Source organism: Hemiscyllium ocellatum, chromosome 11, assembly GCF_020745735.1.
Source record: "Hemiscyllium ocellatum isolate sHemOce1 chromosome 11, sHemOce1.pat.X.cur, whole genome shotgun sequence".
In the NCBI taxonomy this organism is placed as follows: domain Eukaryota; kingdom Metazoa; phylum Chordata; class Chondrichthyes; order Orectolobiformes; family Hemiscylliidae; genus Hemiscyllium; species Hemiscyllium ocellatum.
This window is the reverse complement of record NC_083411.1, coordinates 56,646,617-56,667,308: the sequence shown is the minus strand read 5'-3', so window position 1 is coordinate 56,667,308 and position 20,692 is coordinate 56,646,617. Positions and strand designations below refer to the sequence as shown.

General features: G+C 42.2%; 1 protein-coding gene across 1 annotated transcript in view; it reads right to left on the bottom strand.

Annotated features, from left to right (window-relative positions):
• Window positions 1-20,692, bottom strand: part of LOC132820012 (sodium- and chloride-dependent neutral and basic amino acid transporter B(0+)-like) — a 59,834-nt gene that overhangs the window by 21,615 nt on the left and 17,527 nt on the right. The window contains exons 9-11 of the mRNA XM_060831939.1: window positions 19,769-19,894; window positions 16,171-16,289; window positions 3,328-3,427 (exon numbers count right to left, since the gene is read on the bottom strand). Of these exons, the coding sequence (XP_060687922.1) occupies window positions 3,328-3,427; window positions 16,171-16,289; window positions 19,769-19,894 (345 nt within the window). The remainder of the gene's footprint in view (window positions 1-3,327; window positions 3,428-16,170; window positions 16,290-19,768; window positions 19,895-20,692) is intronic.

Below are 20,692 nucleotides of genomic sequence, written 5' to 3'. Positions count from 1 at the left end.
AAGGTGGATATAGCAAGAGAGTTACGGTGAGGGTGAGATAACAAACATGGTCGCACTTACTAGCAAAGTGGAGAAGATCATTGACTTCCTTCTTTCACTGCTGGGTATTCCTCCAGATGGCTGAGATTGCACTGATCCAGGTGGCAACCTCGGACCAGGTTGTCATGTCATGCCCTGATCTTACCAATCCAGGGGTAAGAAGAAATCCCACCTCAACACCACACTATGCAGTAGAACCTTTAGATCCCTACTCATCAGGCAGGACACTCCTTCCCCCTGCCTGCCTGCTATGTCTGGGATCAATATAAGTAACACTGTAGGGTTGTTCTAGACTGACAGTGTTTGTATGGATACTTAACGGGCTTTTAATGAAGTTGTAACCACAACATATGGAGCTGCCAGTGTTGGCCTGGGTGGACAAGGTCAGAAGTCACATGGCACCACATTATAGTCCAAAAAGTTTATTTGAAATCAAATGCTTTCAGAGCACTGCCCCTTCGTCAGGTGAAGTAAAGAGAAGCACACAGACACAGAGTTTATAATCAGAGAGATCAAAATATCATACAAGTGGTGTGAGTGGAGTGTTGACAGACTGAATAATATGTCTCTGCAGGTGATCAAGAGTGTCAGATGGTGTGAATAAAGTGTCAACAGCTGAATAGCAGGTGAAGGGATGATCTATAATCTGATTCATTAAGGAAGAGAGATAATTACAAAATATTAAAAATAAGGTAGTTCTGGAGACAAACCAGATGACTGGAATAACATGGTAGGTATAAGAGTCACACGCCGAGGGTCTAACCAAAGTAACAAGTACTAATCCAAAACTCTACACATTAAATAAGGTAGAGAGATCATAATAAGTTATCAAGGTGATGGTGTCAAAACTGGACAGTAAGGAAGATCTTACAGGTACAGAACAGTGTAATGGGGTCACATGTAGTACGACTTGTAACCAAGATCGTGGTTGAGGCCATCTTCATGGCTCCAGAACTCAGCAATTGGTTTCAGCTCAGTAATTCTGTGCTATTGTGGTCCTCAAGATACAAAACAACACAGAATTATTGTGAGGTAGCAGTGCTAACCACTGGGCCACTGTGCCGCCCAAAGTGGGGACATTTTCAGGATGGCAACCTGTAACTGTATGACAGAGATTAGAGCTAGGGCCTCGATTATGACTGAAATGAAGAAAGTAAATATACAATCACCAAGTTTCCAGATCACAAAAATAGGTGGGAGAGCATTTGGTGAGGATGACACAAAGATTCTATTGAGAGATACAATAGGTTATGTGAAAGAACAAGAACTAGCCAGGTAGAATATAAAGTGGAAAAATGTGAGTAATACACTTTGGCGGGAGGAATAGAGGAGTTGAATATTATTTGACTGAAAAGACTGCAGAAAGCTGCAGCACAGAAGGATTTGGGGTTCCTTGTGCATAAATCTGAAAAGCCTGGCCTTTAAATTTTATGGGTATGAGGGAAGGAAAATGGATAGTTGGCCTTTATTTCAAGGCAAACAGAATACAAAAATAGGTAAGCTTTGTTATAAATGTTCAAGGCACTAGTGAGACCATGGCTGGAATATTCGGAACAGTTTCTATTCCTCCATGGGATGAGGATGCCACTGGCTCAGTAGAATTTATCGCCCATCCCAGAGAGCAGTTAAGAGTCAACCATACTGCTATGTGTCCAGAGTCACATGTTGTCCAGACCAGGTAAGGATAGCAGTTTCTTTCCCTGAAGGACATTAGCAAACCAGAGGGGTTTTTTCAATCATTGACATTGATTCAAGGTCATAATTGGACTCTTAATTCTAGATTTTTATTGAATTCAATAAAACGGGACAGCACAGTGATTCAGTGGTGAGCAATGTTGCCTCACAGCACCACGGACCTGGGTTCAAATCCAGCCTCAGGTGGCTGTCTGTGTGGATTTTGCACATTCTCCCCATGTCTGTATGGGTTTCCTCCAGGTGCTCCAGTTTCCTCCCACAGTCCAAAGTTATGCAGCTTGGTTGGACTGGCCGTGCTAAGTTCCTCTATAATGTCCACGGATGTGCAGGCTAGGCTGGTTAGGCATGGGAAATGCATGATTACGGGGATAGGGTAGGGGTCTGGGTCTGGGTAGGATGCTCATCAAAGAGTTGGTGTGCACTCGTTGGGCCAAATGGCCCGCTTCCACATTGCAGAGATTTTATGATTCAAATTGCACCATTTGCCATGATGGGATTCGAGCCTGGATCCCTAAGGCAGTACCTGGGTTAACAATCCAGCGATTATATCATCAGGTCATCATCTCCCCCTCAAAAAAAATATATTGGCTTTGGAGGCAGTCCAAAGAAGGTTCATGAGATTAATTTCGGATATGGAGAGACTTTCTTTTCAGGAGTGTTCGAGTAGTTTGGGCTTGAGCTCTTTTGAATTTCGTGGAATAAGAGGCGATCTATTTTGAAAAGTATATGATTGTTAACGATTGTGCTTGATCAGATATAGGAATAGAGGCTGTTTTCACTTATGCTAGAGTCTGGGACCAGAAGGCATCTCCTGAGAACCAAGAGGTTACATATTTAAGACAGAGATGAGGAAGACTTTTTGCTCTTAGAGTGCAGTGGTATTCTTTTTACCACAGAGTGCTGTTGAGGCTAGGTATATAAGTCTATTCATGTAAGATAGATTGTAAATCAGTAAAGGAATCAAACATTGTGGGGAAATGGTCGGAAAGTGCAGTGAAGGATAGTCAAATCAGCCATGACCTCATTGAATGGTGGCGCAAAATCAGTGGGGTGAATGGCCTACTTCAACTCCTCTGTCTTATGGTCTCATTGTCTTAAGTACTTATATTGCTATAAAACTCATACTTACCCAGTCTGGGCTCTGTGCTGCCTCACTACATACAACAAACACACAGTAACTGCAAGCTGGCTGCTAATATTATCACTGCTACTAAAGGTCAGTCAGGAACCTTTGTACATCACATATTTGTGAAGCAATCTAACAGCAGAAAGATAAACTCCCTATGTGATCTTGGATTTGTGCAATAATACAAGTATCAGCAATTAACAAGACAATGACTGTAGTAAAATTGGCTGAAATCCAGCAAAAACAAGTGGATCCTGAGTGAAGGATGCAAAAAATGATGTTGTGTGTTTCATGCTGGTTTCTGGAACCAATTAGGTTTCATTGTCAGGAAGAGCAAGTGAATTCTGATACACGTCTGCCAGCATCTGATTCATTTGGTCTGATTTTATTAAAGAAACCTTAATTTTCACAAAGTACTTTAAATTTAATATGTTTATTTGTTTTGGTCTCTTTTATGATTGACTGACCATAGATCCAGCTGAGACCGATGAGTTGCAGGAGAGCTGTTATAACGAGAATCCAGTCCGTAACGTAATGATCCATTAAATTTAGCCAGTAAATCCCAGCCTAAAATTAAATGGAAAATTCAAAAATGGTACACAGGAAAATGATCATACTCTTACTTTCAAATTCAGACTTTGATGAGATTTGAAAAATGTATACATGTAAGTGCTTATAATAAAAGCACAATTCTAACTAAAGCAAATTCAGAAGTCACAATGTCAGATTATATTCCAACAGATTTATTTGAAATCACAAGCTTCTTCATCAGATGATGAAGGAGCAGTGCTCTGAAAGCTTCTGATTTCAAATAAACCTGTTGGATTATAGCCTGACATCGTATGACTTCTGAAATTGTCCACTCCAGTCCAACATTGTCACTTCCACATCATAACTAAAGCAAAATACTACAGATGCTGGAAATCTGAAACAAACACAGAAATTCCTGGAAAAAATCAGCAGGTCTGGCAGTATCTGTGGAGAAAGAAACTAACATATTGATTCCAGTCTGGTACAACTCATCTTCAGAACTGTTCCAACACAATTCTAACTCGATGCTCAATATTCCCTCATTCATTTGTGTGTGGGATTCAATTATGTTGCTGTTCCCTCTTCTCCATTCTCACCTGAAAGTCATTTTTGAAATGGGGAGATCAGAATTTACCTGCAGTGTTCCAAATGTGATCTCACGTGATCAAATAAGTGAAGAGGTTACCTCAGAGTCCAATTGGACCTTGATCAGCTGGGCCAATGGGCTGAGGAGTGACAGATGGGGTTTAATTTAGATAAATGTGAGGTGCTGCATTTTCGAAAAGTAAGTTAGGGCAGAATTTATACACTTAATGTTAAGGTCCTGGGGAGCGTTGTTGAACAAAGAGACCTTGGGGCGCAGTTTCATGCAGAAGGTGATGTGTGTATGGAAGTTTTGGAGGCTGGTATAATTACAACATTTAAAAGGCTTTTGGATGGATATATAAATAGGAATAGTCTAGAGTGGCAAATAAGACTACATTAATTTAGGATATCTGATACCATGGATGAAGGATCTGTTTCTGTGCTGTACATCTCTGACTTTATGACCCTATGGGCAGCATGGTGGCTCAGTAGTTAGCACTACTGCCTCACAGCGCCAGAGACCCAGGTTCAATTCCCGCCTCAGGCAACTGTCTGTGTGGAGTTTGCACATTCTCCCTGTGTCTGCGTGAGCACTCTCCGGGTGTTCTGGTTTCCTCCCACACTCCAAAAATGTGCAGGTTAGGTGAGTTGGCCATGCTAAATTGTCTGTAGTGTTAGGTGTAGGGGAATGGGTCTGGGTGGGTTGCTCTTCGGAGGGTTGGTGTGGACTTGTTGGGCCGAAGGGTCTGTTTCCACATTGTAAGTAATCTAATCTAATCTAAATACATCCTAGATTTAGACATCATGACCCCTCATGTACATCTTAACTCTTTGCCTCCAGTTTTAACTGCCTGGGAACATTGCATTAATGGGATTTGTGAAATTACCAACTCTCCCCACTCAGTATCTGAACTACATTCCCATTCAACACAAATATCTGAATAAGGGAACATGGCTCAGGAGTAGGCCATCCTGTCCCTGGGGCTTACTCCACCATTTAATAAGGTTAAAATCACACACCAGGTTATGATCCAACAGGTTTATTTGGAAGCATTAGCTTTCTGACCGCCGTTCCTTCATCAGGTGGTTATGGAGTATAAGATCGTATGACATAGAATTCAAAGCAAACCTTTGAAAGCTAGTGCTTCCAAAAGAAGCTGTTGGACTATAACCTGGTGATATGTGATTTTCAACTTTGTACATCCGAGTCCAACACTGGCACCTCCACATAATTTAATAAGGTTACTGCTGTTATGAATTGCTTTGAATATATTTGCGTCCTTCTTTCCATAATACAAGCAATACTGTATACAGACTCTCACATTATGGAACCATCAGTGCACTGCATAACTGAAGCTTAACATCTCTACTTTTGTATCCACTCAGCCTTGCAGCAAATGATAAAGTTATATTAGCTTTCCCAAATATATAGGTGAGGACTGCAAATGCTGGAGATCAAAGTTGAAGAGTGCGGTGCTGGAAAAACACAGCCAGTCAGGCAGCATCTGAGGAGCAGGAGAGTTGATGTTTTGGGCATAAGCCCTTCATCAGGAATGAGGCTTGTGGGCCAAGGGGGCTGAGAGATAAATGGGAGAGGGATGAGGCTGGGGGGAGGATAGCTGAGAATGCACGAGATAATATATCTCCCTCCCCACCCCTATCCATGGTCCATAAAGACCATTCCTTCTGCAACTCCCTTGTTCAGTCCATGCCCCCACCAACCCACCCTCCTATCCTGGCACCTTCCCCTGCCACCAAAAGAATTGCAAAACTCCACCCACGCCTCCCCACTTACCTCCGTCCAAGGCCCCAAAGGAGCCTTCCACATCTGTCAGAGATTTATCTGCACTTCCACACATATCATCTACTATGTCTATTGCTCCCAATGTGGTCTCCTCTACATCGGGGAGACAGAACTCCAGTTTGCAGAACGTTTCAGAGGGCATCTCCAGGACACAGGCTCAAACAATCCCATTGCCCCATTGCCGAACACTTTAACTCCCCATTCACTAAGGACATGCAAGGCCTGGGCCTCCTCCACCGCCAAACCCTAACCACCCGATGCCTGGAGGAAGAATGCCTCATCTTCCACATTGGGACCCTCCAACCACATAGGATCAATGTGGATTTCACCAGTTTCCTCATTTTCCCTCCCCCCACCTTATCCCAGATGCAACTTTCCAACTGGACACCACCCTCTTGACCTGTCCTACCTGTCCATCTTCCTTCCCATCTTTCTACTCCATCCTCCTCTCTAACCTATCGCCTTCACTCCCAACTTTATCTACCTATCGCATTCTCAGCTACCTTACCCCCAGCCCACTCCTTCTCTCATTTATCTGTCAGCCCTCTTGGGCCACCAGCCTCACTCCTGATGAAAGTCTCATACCCAAAACATTGATTTTCCTGCTCGTTGGATTCTGCCTGATCTGCTGTGCTTTTCCAGCAGCACACTCTTCGTTTTTCCTAAATATATTGGAGGGTTGTTTTTCAGACTGGAGGCCTGTGACCAGTGGAGTGCCACAAGGATTGCTGCTGGGTCCTCTACTTTTTGTCATTTATATAAATGATTTGGATGTGAGCGTTAGAGGTACAGTTAGTAAATTTGCAGATGACACCAAAATTGGAGGTGTAGTGGACAGCGAAGAAGGTTACCTCAGATTACAACAGGATCTTGATCAGATGGGCCAATGGGCTGAGAAGTGACAGATGGAGTTTAATTCAGATAAATGTGAGGTGCTGCATTTTGGGAAAGCAAATCTTAGGACTTACATGCTTAATGGTAAGGGCGGAGGGAGTGTTACTGAACAAAGAGACCTTGGAGTGGAATCGCTGGTAGATAGGATCGTGAAGAAGGCATTTGGTATGCTTTCCTTTATTGGTTAGAGTATTGAGTACAGGAGTTAGAAGGTCATGATGCGGCTGTACAGGACATTGGTTAGACCACTGTTGAAATATTGTGTGCAATTCTAGTCTCCTTCCTATTGGAAAGATTAGATTAGATTATTTACAGTGTGGAAACAAGCCCTTCGGCCCAACAAGTCCACACCGATCCGCCAAAGCGCAACCCACTCAGACCCATTCCCCTACATTTACCCCTTCATCTAACACTATGGGCAATTTAACTTGGCCAATTCACCTAACTTGCACATTTTTGGATTGTGGGAGGAAACCGGCGCACCCGGAGGAAACCCACACAGACACGGGGAGAATGTGCAAACTCCACACAGAGAGTCACCTGAGGCGGGAATTGAACCCGGGTCTCTGGTGCTGTGAGGCAGCAGTGCTAACCACTGTGCCATCGTTGTGAAATATGAAAGGGTTCAGAAAAGATTTACAAGGATGTTGCCAGGGTTGGAGGATTTGAGCTATAGGGAGAGGTTGAACAGGCTGGGGCTGTTTTCCTTGGCACGTCGGAGGCTGAAGGGTGATCTTATAGAGGTGTACAAAATTATGAGGGGCATAGATAGGATAAATAGACAAAGTTCCCTGGGGTCAGGGAGTCCAGAACTGGAGGGCCTAGGTTTAGGGTGAGAGGGGAAAGATATAATAGAGACCTAAGGGGCAACTTTTTTCCACACAGAGGGTAGTACGTGTATGGAATGAGCTACCAGAGGAAGTGGTGGAGGCTGGTACAATTGCAACATTCAGAAGGCAATTGGATGGGTATATGAAAGGAAGGTTTGGAGGGATATGGGCTGGGTGCTGGCAGGTTGGACTAGATTGGGTTGGGATATCTGGTCAGCATGGACAGATTGGACTAAAGGGTCTGTTTCCATGCTATACATCTCTATGACTCTATATGCTGCATCTGCACAGTAACTTTTGATTGTCACGCATCCTTCTGTCTCTCAGAGTTCTGCAATCTCTAATCATTTTGATATGATGTTTTAATTTTTATTCTTCCTGCTAAAAGGGAAACACTTCATGTTTTCCTACATTATGCTCCATTTGCTACATCTTTGCCCACCGACTTAATCCATCTTTCTCTTTTTATAACCCCCTTATGTCTTCCTTGAAAATTACTTTCCAAATTTATGTCATCAGCAACTTTGGTAACTGTGTCTTCTACTGCTTCATCTATGTCATTGATGTAAATTGTAAATCATTCAAATGCCAGAATTTACCCTGAGGCACGCCACTTGTTACATCATGAGAACCTGAAAAAAAAACACATTTGTGCTGACTCTCTGTTTACTATTAGCCAGCTAATTTTCTGTCCATGTCAATATGCTAACCCCTGTACCATGAGCTCCTATGTTCTACAATAAATATTAATGTGACACTTTATCAAATGCCTCTGGAAATATAAGAAAAAGTACATCCACCATTTCCCCATTATCCAAACACTCATATTATTTCTGAAATAATTCTAACAAATTGGTGAAATATGTTCTCTCCCTTCACAAGACCGTACTGGCTCTATTTGACTACTTCAAAACCTACATTGTCATGCCACAAATTCCTTAATAATAATTGCTAACATTTTACTGATGATAGATAGTAAGTTAACTGCTCTGTATTTCTTTCTTTTTGAATAAAAGATTTATATTTTCTAACCCAGTCATAGAGTCAAAAGGTGTGGTGCTGGAAAAGCACAGCTGGTCAGGCAGCATCCAAGGAGCAGGAGACAATAGACAATAGACAATAGGTGCAGAAGTAGGCCATTCAGCCCTTCGAGCCTGCACCGCCATTCAATATGATCATGGCTGATCATTCCTAATCAGTATCCGCTTCCTGCCTTATCTCCATAACCCTTGATTCCACTATCTTTGAGAGCTCTATCCAACTCTTTCTTAAATGAATCCAGAGACTGGTCCTCCACTGCCCTCTTGGGTAGAGCATTCCACACAGCCACCACTCTCTGGGTGAAGAAGTTTCTCCTCATCTCTGTCCTAAATGGTCTACCCCGTATTTTTAAGCTGTGTCCTCTGGTTCGGCACTCACCCATCAGCGGAAACATGTTTCCTGCTGCCAGAGTGTCCAATCCTTTCATAATCTTATACGTCTCAATCATATCCCCTCTCAGTCTTCTAAACTCAAGGGTATACAAGCCCAGTCGCTTCAGTCTTTCAGTGTAAGGTAATCCCTCCATTTCAGGAATTGACCTTGTGAACCTACGCTGCACTCCCTCAATAGCCAGAATGTCTTTCCTCAAATTTGGCGACCAGAACTGCACACAGTACTCCAGGTGTGGTCTCACCAGGGCACTGTACAGCTGCAGAAGCACCTCTTTGCTTCTGTACTCAATCCCTCTTGTTATGAAGGCCAGCATGCTATTAGCTTTCTTCACTACCTGCTGTACCTGCATGCTTGCCTTCATTGACTGGTGTACAAGAACACCCAGATCTCTCTGTACTGCCCCTTTACCTAAATTAATTCCATTGAGGTAGTAATCTGCCTTCCTGTTCTTGCCACCAAAGTGGATAACCATACATTTATCCACATTAAACTGCATCTGCCCATGCATCTGCCCACTCACCTAACTTGTCCAGGTCACCCTGTAATCTCCTAACATCCTCATCACATTTCACCCTGCCACCCAGCTTTGTATCATCAGCAAATTTGCTAATGTTATCGCTGATGCCATATTATTAACATATATTGTAAAAAGCTGCGGTCCCACACGGATCCTTGCGATACCCCACTGGTCACTGCCTGCCATTCCGAAATGGAGCCGTTTATCACTACCCTTTGTTTCCTGTCAGCCAACCAATTTTCAATCCAATCTAGTACTTTGCCCCCAATACCATGCGCCCTAAGTTTACTCACTAACCTCCTATGTGGAACTTTATCAAAAGCTTTCTGAAAGTCCAGGTACATTACATCTACTGGATCTCCCTTATCCATCTTCAGAGTTACATCATCAAAAAACTCCAGAAGATTAGTCAAGCACGATTTCCCCTTCATAAATCCATGCTGACTCTGTCCTATCCTGTTACTACTATCCAGATGTGCCGTAATCTCATCCTTTATCATAGACTCCAGCATCTTTCCCACCACTGAGGTCAGACTAACTGGTCTATAATTTCCTGCTTTCTCTCTCCCACCTTTCTTAAAAAGTGGTATAACATTAGCCAATCTCCAATCCTCAGGTACCGATCCCGAATCTATCGAATTCTGGAAAATAATCACCAACGCATCCACGATTTCCCCAGCCACCTCCTTCAGTACCCTGGGATGTAGACCATCAGGCCCTGGGGACTTATCAACCTTCAGACCTAACAGTCTCTCCAACACCAAATCCTGGCAAATACAGATTCCCTTAAGTTCAGGTCCTTCGGTCACTGCTACCTCAGGGTCTTCCCCAGTCTTGTGTCTTCCCCAGTGAACACAGATCTGAAGTACCCATTTAATTCTTCTGCCATTTCTTTGTTCCCTGTAATATATTCCCCTGTTTCTGTCTTCAAGGGCCCAATTTTAGTCCTAACCATTTTTTTGCCTTGCATATACTTGAAAAAGCTTTTACTATCCTCCTTTATATTATTGGCCAGTTTACCTTCGTATCTCATTTTTCCTCTGCGTATTTCCTTCTTAGTAATCCTCTGTTGTTCTTTAAAAGCTTCCCAGTCCTCTGTTTTCCCACTTATCTTTGCTATGTTATACTTTTTCTCTTTTAACTTTATATGTTTAACTTCCCTCGTCAGCCACGGCCACCCATGCCTCCTCCTGGGATCTTTCTTCCTTTTAGGAATGAACTGATCCTGCAACTTTTGCATTATACACAGAAATATCTGCCATTGTTTCACCACGGTCATCCCTGCTAAGGTATTGCACCATTGAACTTTGGCCAGCTCCTCCCTCATAGCTCCATAGTTCCCTTTATTCAACAGAAGTACTGTCACTTCCGACTGTACCCTCTCCCTCTCAAATTGCAGATTGAAACTTAATGTATTATGGTCACTACTTCCCAATGGCTCCTTCACTTCGAGGTCTCTGACCAATTCTGGTTAATTACACAATACTAGATCCAGAATTGCCTTCTCCCTGGTCGGCTCCAGCACCAGCTGCTCTAAGAATCCATCTCTGAAGCACTCCATAAAGTCTCTTTCTTGAGGTCCAATACCATCCTGATTCTCCCAGTCTACCTGCATGTTAACATTCCCCATAACAACTGTAGTAACATCTTTACCACAGGTCAATTTCAGCTCCTGATTCAACTTACATCCGACATCCAGACTACTGTTTGGGGGCCTGTAGATGACTCCCAAGAGGGTCGTTTTATTTCGCAGCTCTATCCACACTGACTCTACATTCCCTGACTCTAGGTCCCCCCGCGCAAGGGACTGAATATCGTCCCTTTCCAACAAGGCCACTCCACCCCCTCTGCCCGTCAGTCTGTCCTTACGATAGCACGTGTAGCCTTGAATATTCATTTCCCAGGCCCTGTCCACTTGAAGCCACGTCTCAGTTATCCCCACAATATCGTATCTGCCAATTTCCAAAAGAGCCTCAAGCTCATCCATCTTATTTCTAATGCTTCGTGCGTTCATATACAGCATTTTTAATTTGTTACTGCTCTCACCCTTCCCATCAACCCCTATTCCACTCAACCTTACAGCATGATCCCTTTTTGAATTTTCTGCCTCATTGATACAGTTGTCTTTCTTGACTTCTCTTGTTCTAACTTTTCCTTCAACTTCCTTTTTGTACATCCAGTTTGTCCCCTCCCCCCCGCTACTTAGTTTAAATGTAGCGGTGTTGCAGTAGAAAACCTGCCTGCCAGAATGCTGATCCCTAACCTGTTAAGGTGCAAACCGTCTCTCTTGTAGAATTTATGTTTGCCACAAAATGTACCCCAGTGATTCAAGAACTTAAATCCTTGCTTCCTGCACCAGTTCCCCAACCACACATTCAAGTCCATTATCTCCCTGTTTCTGGCCTCACCAGCCCGAGGAACTGGAAGCAAACCAGAGATAACCACCTTGGACGTCCTGCTTTTCAGCCTTCTTCCTCGTTCTCCAAAGTCCCGCTGTAGTATGTGCCTCCTCTTCTTCCCGACATCATTTGTGCCGACATGTACCACCACCTCTGGCTCTTCACCCTCGTCCTTGAGGATTTCCTGCACTCTGTCCGCGATGTCTTTCACCCTGGCACCAGGAAGACAACACACCATCTTTAAATCCCGTCTGCTGCCACAAAAACCCCGGTCAGTTCCTCTCACGATGGAGTCCCCTATTACCACGGCTCTATGCGATGTCCGACTCTTCCGCTCTGCCTCTGCGCCAACTTTTGATTGACAGACCTGGCCGCCTCGCGGACTGGCAGTGTCATCAGTCTCCACTGTTTCCAACAGCTTCAACTTGTTCCTGACAGGTACTTCTCCCGGGGTCTCTTGCACCTGTCTCCTCTCTGCCTTCCTCATCGTCTGCTCTCTTCTGCTCTCTTCTGGCATGATTGGTGTAATAACCTCGCTGAAGGTCTTGTCCAGAAAGATCTCATTCCCTCGGATGAGCCTAAGGTCCTCGAGTTCTTTCATCAGCGCTGCAATATGCTCGGTCAATAGCTGAATGTGCACACACTTTCCGCACATGTACGAGTCAGACACACCAGAGTCGTTGACCTCCCACATCAAGCACATAGCGCACTGAACCAGCTGGGCAGTCATGTCTTCACCCTCTTCAACTGTGGCGTAATCACTTCACTCAACCTCCTTTTCAAAGACTCCTGAGCTGAAGCCTCACTCTTCGATTAAAAACTTCCTTAGACCCTTGTTTTGTAGCAAGCCTGTGGACTCTTAATTTAGGTTCTTAACACACCCACTCTAATAGCAAATCACTTACCTTCCCGACCGACTTTGCGCTCTGCCTGAACTTTCGCCCAGCTCCCGCCGCTCTCTGCTGCGAAAAGAGAGAGTTGACGTTTTGAGCACAAGCTCTTCATTTCTGATTAAGGGCTTAAGCTCAAAACATCGACTCTACTGCTCCTCAGATGCTGTCTGACCAGCCGTGCTTTTCCAGCGCCACACTTTTTGACTCTAATCTCCAGCATCTGAAGTCCTCACTTTCTCATGTCGGCCCGACCAAGTAATAATTGAAGTTTCCTTCCGTAAAGGACATTAGTGAACCAAAGGGGTGTTTCTAACAATCAACAATGGATTCATTTGAATTCATTAGACTCTTAATTCCAGAGTCTATTGAATTCAAATTATACCATCTGCTGTGGCAGGATTCAAACCTGGATTCCCAAAACATTCCCTGGATCTCTGGATTAACAGTCTACCGATAATACCAGTAGGCCATTGTCTCCCCTAAGGCTAGGCTAAGCTAAGCATGTTTGCAGACAGTGAGGGAGAAAATTCTGATGCCGATGATCATGACATGATGCTGAGTTGCAGCATCTAACATCAAGGCAACTGAGTTACCAGTCAAGAGCAACTGAAAATAACACACTTCTCTTCAAATCGGTATACACTCACCAGGTCAGAATGAGTTGTCAAACCTCCAAAACGATTTATTGATGGTTGGATTATCAATCTTCTTAATTCACATTTTTATTGTTTGTTGGTAACCTCAGTCAATGCAGAAGTTGAACCTGTGTTGTTGGTGCCCCTCTCTCTCCCCCCCCCCCCCTCCCTCCCCCTCCCATTGTAAATCAGCCATCCAGGAGAAAGTGAGGACTACAGATACTGGAAATCAGAGTCAAAACGTGTGGTGCTGGAATCATCTTCCTGTTAAAGAGCTTATGGTCGAAACATCAACTCTCCTGCTCCTCAGATGCTGCCTGACCGGCTGTGCTTTTCCAGCATCACTCTCTTTAAAACCAACCATCCAGCCAACTGAGCCAAAAGAAAACAGTGTGGTGGTGGTGGATAAGCAGGAATATCATAGGGGATAGTGGAGGAGCTGATCATCACAGGAGGAGACTGAAGAGAAACAGAAGGAACATCGGTGAAAAGGGAGAAGGCTAGGAGAGGTGGGGAGGGTATATAATGTAGAGGAGGAGGCATACATAATGGTAAATTCATTGCTTTTGGATCCAATATTCTATCATAATAACAATCTAACTGTTTGAACAGAGGACAGAAAACATTTCTTCTGGTATGCACTATCCCAAATTTCCATATGTACCAGTTTAGAAAATGATTCATTGTAGGAACAAAACATTGAAAATGATTTGACATAAACCACTGAAAAGTGCACCATCAAGACTACAACAATGTCTCATAAAAGTTCAGGGATATAACTTTGATATTTGTTACAATCTGGGCTACTTCAGACACAATGAGAGGTGTACCAACGCCAAATTAGACAATGGCTGTTTGGCTGCACTTACAAAAACATTACATAAGAAAACATCATCAATATCAATCCAGATGAATATTGGTCAACAGTAAGAAAAAAGACAATGAATGATTCACAACTAAGGGCATTTAGGAAAGTTATTATCAGTCCGGCCCGATGGGATACAAAACATGCCAGATGTGCTCCAAGGGATTTAGCCAGACAAGGATGAGCCAGGGACCCTCAAGAGGCATGCTTTTCAAACATAAACAGATGCTTGTAGCTGAAGCTCTTTAGTAAACTCTATTGCCTCATTATACCGGGGGCATATGGGCATAGGGTGAAAAAGGCCCCTGTACAGCTCACTGTGTATTGTTCAGTTCACAACAGAAAAATCGAGAAGACTATGAGGGTGTATCAGGCATGTCAAAGTCAGCCACCACATCAACAGAAAAAAATTTCTCTACCCTCACAAGATTCCAATATATCTTTGGTTGAAGCTTGTAACAGATTTACTTACCATCCACGGTGACAATTTTCACCAAGTCACTGAGTAATATTCCAATTTTCCAACCACCAGACATTGGAAGGATTACTCAACTACACCCATGGTAATCACCATAAGTATAAAGTGCATTGTGTACCTGGAGAAAATATCTGAAATTGGATCATACTGCACTGATAAATATTTTATGGACCTAGGATACCTTGGATGTGTACTACATGGGGTTTAAATCATGTGACAGCCTCACCACATTATCCCAGACCCAATATTTTTGCTGAATGAAATGGTTCATACTATTCAGCCATCCGTCATGAAATGAGCAACTGGACACCATCTCCATATTGCCATGTCACACTTCATAACAATACGTCTAGATATGGGCTTTCTATTACCAGCAACAATCACATTAAAAAGCAAGTCAGGACACATTTGCCAAGTCATGAACAGTCCAATTTCCTGTAAATATGGGATAAACATCTTGAACATTCAGGCAGAATAAAAACAGCACTCATTTGACATCTGGGTGTGGAATTATCTAGTTTGTGAGAGTGGTAAAAGGTTTGAATCATACATCCCATCCAGGGAACATGGTCACCCACAGAAGTACTCAGAAAGTGCAGTGAGCCTTAAACCCAAGGAGTCACAATATCTAATGGAACAATGAGAAAGAGGAATAGAAAATAATTTGGGGAATTGTACAACATTCTAACATTGAGCATTCTGACTGTGCACAGAACACCACCAGAGGTAAACTCAGGGAATGAAAATGTTGAACGCAACCATGAAAATAATCTCCTCTTTAACAAAAGGAAAGTCACCAAAATATCAGTGAGCCAAGAACAGTCAGTTGATAAATCTAGATCACAGGACAGAAAGAAGATCATGAGATCTGGAAGGATTATTAAATTATTGATTCATTATACAACCACTTAAAGTCTTAAACAGTTCAATTCTTAAACTCCTAAGCACAGTGACCTATTTTTGGAGTGATAGTTCTCACAACCAGTCTGAGATATATTTATTTTCATTCATGTATGTTATAGGAATATAGTAATATCATTTTAAGAAGAACATGCTGATGAGCATATAACCTTGATATAATACATGTCACTGACAGCTATAGACTTGTTCAGTGTGCAGTACATATTGCGAAGGGAGAGCAGCTATGCTTCCCTGTAACAACTAACCGCGATAACGAATGTGTCTGCTGAGCAATTTTATGACATAATAAACTGAACCGTGGTCCTGTTTCCCAGTCCTATTGTAAGAGTGGATTATCTGAGAATAAACTCAGAATCACAGCAAGATATCAATATGACATGATCACTGCACAACATTAAACAACTGCAAAAAGAAAGGACCAGAACACTAATGCCTTCTTTATTTTTTCATCCTGTGAATTTGATCACCTTTTACAGTTACTGAGTACATGTGAAAACAGCTGATATCACTGAAATACAACCTACCTGTGTCACACATAGAAGGCCAAGCAGATAAAATAACGAACAAACACCAGCTGTCAGAAGAACTCGCTTTGATTGGACCAATGTAGGGAACTGGTCTTGCAGGGCTGTCATAACTGTTTCTAATGGAAGAAAATGTCAAATGAAGACATTAATTAATAACTTGCACAATGACAGGACAAAACACCACTGGACACACCAAAGCCCTGGAGTAAAAGGTTTCTGCATCCATTTTCTGGCTCTGAGATATGTATTTTTCCCCCAGTTGTATTTTTCCTGTTGCTCTGATGCAGAGGAAAACTGCATCATCGTTATCCTCAAATATCACGTAGGGTGTTTCAACATGAGTGAGTTTCAACATGAGTGAGTTTCAACATGAGTGAATAAGTTTGCTGACCATCCTGCTCCCTGTAAGGCAGGTAAATAAAAATCCCCATCTCTTGAACAGCAAGATCTGTCTCAACGAAAAGATAAATTCTAGGCATGAGAGCAAAGAAAAGATATAGAACATTAACATCTGAGATTGAAAATCACCACAATAGCTATTGGGCAGAGGAACATAGAAATTAGGAGCGAGTGGACAATTCAGCCCTTCAAACCCACTCTACCATTTGTCACATTCATGGCTGTTCTTATTGTGGTCGCAATTCCTGCCTGTTTCCCACAGCCCTTTGTCCCATTTTTCATCAAAACATATCTATTTCTTTCTTGAATTTGTTGATTGATTCTGCCTCTTCTGCACTCTGGGACAGTGAGATCCACAGATTCACAACCCTGTCAGAGAAATAGTTTCTCCTCACCCCAGTTTTGAACCTACTTCCTCTCAGGCTATATCTATGACCTCTTGTTCAAGACTGTCCGACAAGGAGGAATATCTGTTCCACATCTACCTTATCAATCCCCTTGAGCATTTTATGTGTGTCAATCAGATCATCCCTCATTCTTCTGATCTCCAGCGAGTACAAGTCCAAGGTATTCAATTGTTCCTCATATGACAGCCCTTTCATCCCTTGAATCAACCTGGAGAACCTCCTCGGAACTGCTTTTAATGCCACCACATCCTTCCTCAAGTAAAGAAACCAGAACTGGATACAATACTCCAAGTATGGTCTCAACATCATCTCATACAATTGTGACAACATTACTTTTATAAACCAGTTCTTTTGCAATAAATGCCAAGATTCCACTTGCCTTTCTTATTAGATGCAGCCCCTACATCCCCACTTTCTGTGATTCATACACAAGGACACCCAGATCCCTCTACACTGAGGCACTTTGAATCTGCTTCTGATTTAATTAATAATTTGCTCTTTCATTATTCTTGCCAAAATATGTAACCTCGTACCTATCCACGTTAAATTCCATCTGCCAGATTCTAGTTCATTCTCTAGCTGTGAATTTTGTTTTGTTACATTCTGTCCCTCCCGGCAGCTCATTGATATAGATTGTCAACAATTGATGTCAGAGGATTGAACCCTATGCTACCCCAATAGTTACAGTTCACCAGAAGGACCCATTTATCCCACCCCTCTGCTTTCTGTCAGTCAACCAATCCTCTATCCGAACCAATACTCTACCCCAAACACCCTCCGGTCTAACCTTTTGTATCAGTCTTAATGCAGCACCTTATCAATGTCTTCTAGAGGTCTAGATATAACACATCCACTGTGTCCCCATTATCCAACTTGATAGTTACATCCTCAGAAATTCCAACAATTTTGTCAAGTTCAACTTGTCCTGTATGAAACCATGCTGCCACTGGGGAATTGAGCTTTGTTGTTCCAAGTGGTCAGTTCTCTCCCTTATTATTGACTCCAGCAACTTCCTCATGACTGAGGTCAAACTAATTGATCTACAATTTTCCACGTTTTGCCTATCTCTTTTTTCAAATACAGGCTTCACATTAAAGTGTTTCCAAATCACTGGCACCTTTCCAGAATCGAGGAAATTTTGGAATGTAGTAACTAATATATCCACTATCTCTGCTGCCTTAGGGTGCAGGCCATCAGGTCCTGGGGACTAATCTGCCTTTAATCCCATCAGTTTACTTAATACCTGTTCCCTAGTAATTTCACCAAGTTCCTCTATAGTAACTGCAGATTTTGGGAAGAAATTATAATCTTCCACTGCAAAAAGACACAAAATACTGGTTTAGTGCCTCTGCCATTTCTGAGTTTCCCATAATTACCTCACCATTTCCACCCTCTAAAGGGCCACCATTTACTTTCACTACTCTCTTCCTTTTTATATACTTATAGAAGCTTTTGGTGTCAGAGCTTATGGTTTTTGCTAGTTTCCTTTTATTGATCTCCTGATTCTCCAGAGTGTCTCAAACATTTGCAGTATGATATGCCCTAGTTTTTGTCTTTATGTTATCCTCGACCTCCTTGTTAAGCCATGGATTATCTTTTACCTTTCTATAATTCCTTTTCCTCTCAGGAATATACTTTAATTGACAGGTATTTAGTAACTCATTGAGCATTTGACACCATTTTTCAAATGTCCTGCTCCTTTAATATTTTTCCTCAGTCCCCCAGGGCCAACTGCTTTCTCAGGCCTGTATAATGACTTTTGGCCAACATTAAAACTCCTGTATATGACTCTGTCTTCACTCTTGCCATCTGAATTTGAAACTATAGAAGGTTGTGATCACACCTTCCAAGATGATCCTTAACTACATGATCATTTACCAATCCTTCCTCATTACACAATACCAAATGTGAAGCAGCCAGTTGGTTCCATGACACGTTGCCATCAGAAAGAATCCCTCAGACACTCTATGAATCTTCCTTCAATACTACCCTTGCCAAGTTGATGAATCCAATCAATATCTATGTACAAATCACCCATAATTTCTGTTGTGGCTGGCTCATAAGCCCTCATTACTGCCTCATTTATACTAAGCCCTACTTTGGAAGTACTGTTTGAGAATCTGTAAATTATTCCTACCAAGGGGTTTCTTCCCTTGCCTTTTATTTCCACTCAGATTGATTCAACATCTTGGTTCGTAGTGCCAATATCTTTTCTTAATGCACCTTGATATCTCCCTTAACCAATAAAACAGCTCCACCTCCTATTCCTACTTGCCTATCCCTTTGGAATACTCATTACCCTAGGACATTTCACTCCCAGTACTGATCTTCCTGCAACCACATTTCAATAATCTTCACCAGGTGGTGTGACTGGTCTCTATTTGTGTTGTCAGCTCATCAACTTAACTCTGAATGCTGCATGCTTTCGCTAATAAGTTCTACTGGTTTGTCTTTCTCTTTTAATATTTGCTCATACACTCTCCGTTCTTACTTACTAATAACACTGAACCTCATCTCTCTCATTTACTCCAACTCACATTTTGATCTTCTATGATGCCTTCCCTCACCATCGCTGTTAGTGCAAATTGTATTGTGAAATCATTTGGATGCAGGTGCTAATCATTTAAGACTAAGAGCTGCATTCTTCTTTCAGACAATAAGGGAACAATTGCTGCAAAGAAATGTTGTGCGTTTGTCCACTAACATCACCAACAGCACTTTTTTGCCCAACACTGTCATAATTTCTTCAAAAGAAATGATTTTTTTAAGTGATGCAATGCCATTTTTACCTAAACCTGCAAACTGTGTGTCAACTCCCAGAGTGAGCAGCATGAAGAAAAATGAAACAGACCATAATGGTGCCCACGGTAACTGTGCAAGGGCCTCTGGGTAGGCAATGAAGACCAAACCGAAACCTGAACAGTGAATAGAATTGAAATGACACAATGAATGTTGCTATTAACTTGTTGTTGACATTCATTTCATTTAATTTATTACAGTTGCCAATATTAGCCAACATTTGCAAAACTATTCATGTCACCAAAGTTGTGCGGATATGTGTTTACAATAAAAAACATTAGTTATTATATATTTGTAATACTAATCACTTTCAATTCAGAAATTATAATATTTAGAAGCAGTGAACACTGAGTTCAGAGTGACATTTGCAATCTAAGCAAAAAAAGAATCTCTCTAATATATTGGTGAAACTGGCATTTTAAAACAGGGAATAATGTTGGAGAGTAGGGAATGGGGAGAAATAATTGAACGGATAATTTAGAGTGTTTCTTAAATGGTTGGGGATTGTAAAGTGTAGTTGTACAAAGAGACCTCAGTCTCCTTGGTGCTAAGTCACTGAGGGTTAACATGTGTGTGCAGCAAGCTATTAGGAAGCCTCATGGAATGTCATCCTTTATTGCAAGAGGATTTGAGTACAGGGATAGTGAAGTCTTGTTTCAGTTGTATAGCAGCTTGGTTAGGCCACACCTGGAAACTGTGCACAGTTTGGTCATTTTTTTCTCAGGAAAGATGTCATTGCATAGAGGGAGTGCAACAAATGTTCAGCAGACTTGCTCCTGGAATGGTAGAACTGTCCGATGAAGAAAGATTGGGAAAACTGGGCCTTACTCTCTAGAGTTTCGTAGAATGAAACTTACAACGTAGTTAAAGAGAACAACAGAGTAGCTGCAGGTAAGATATTTCCTCTGTCTGCA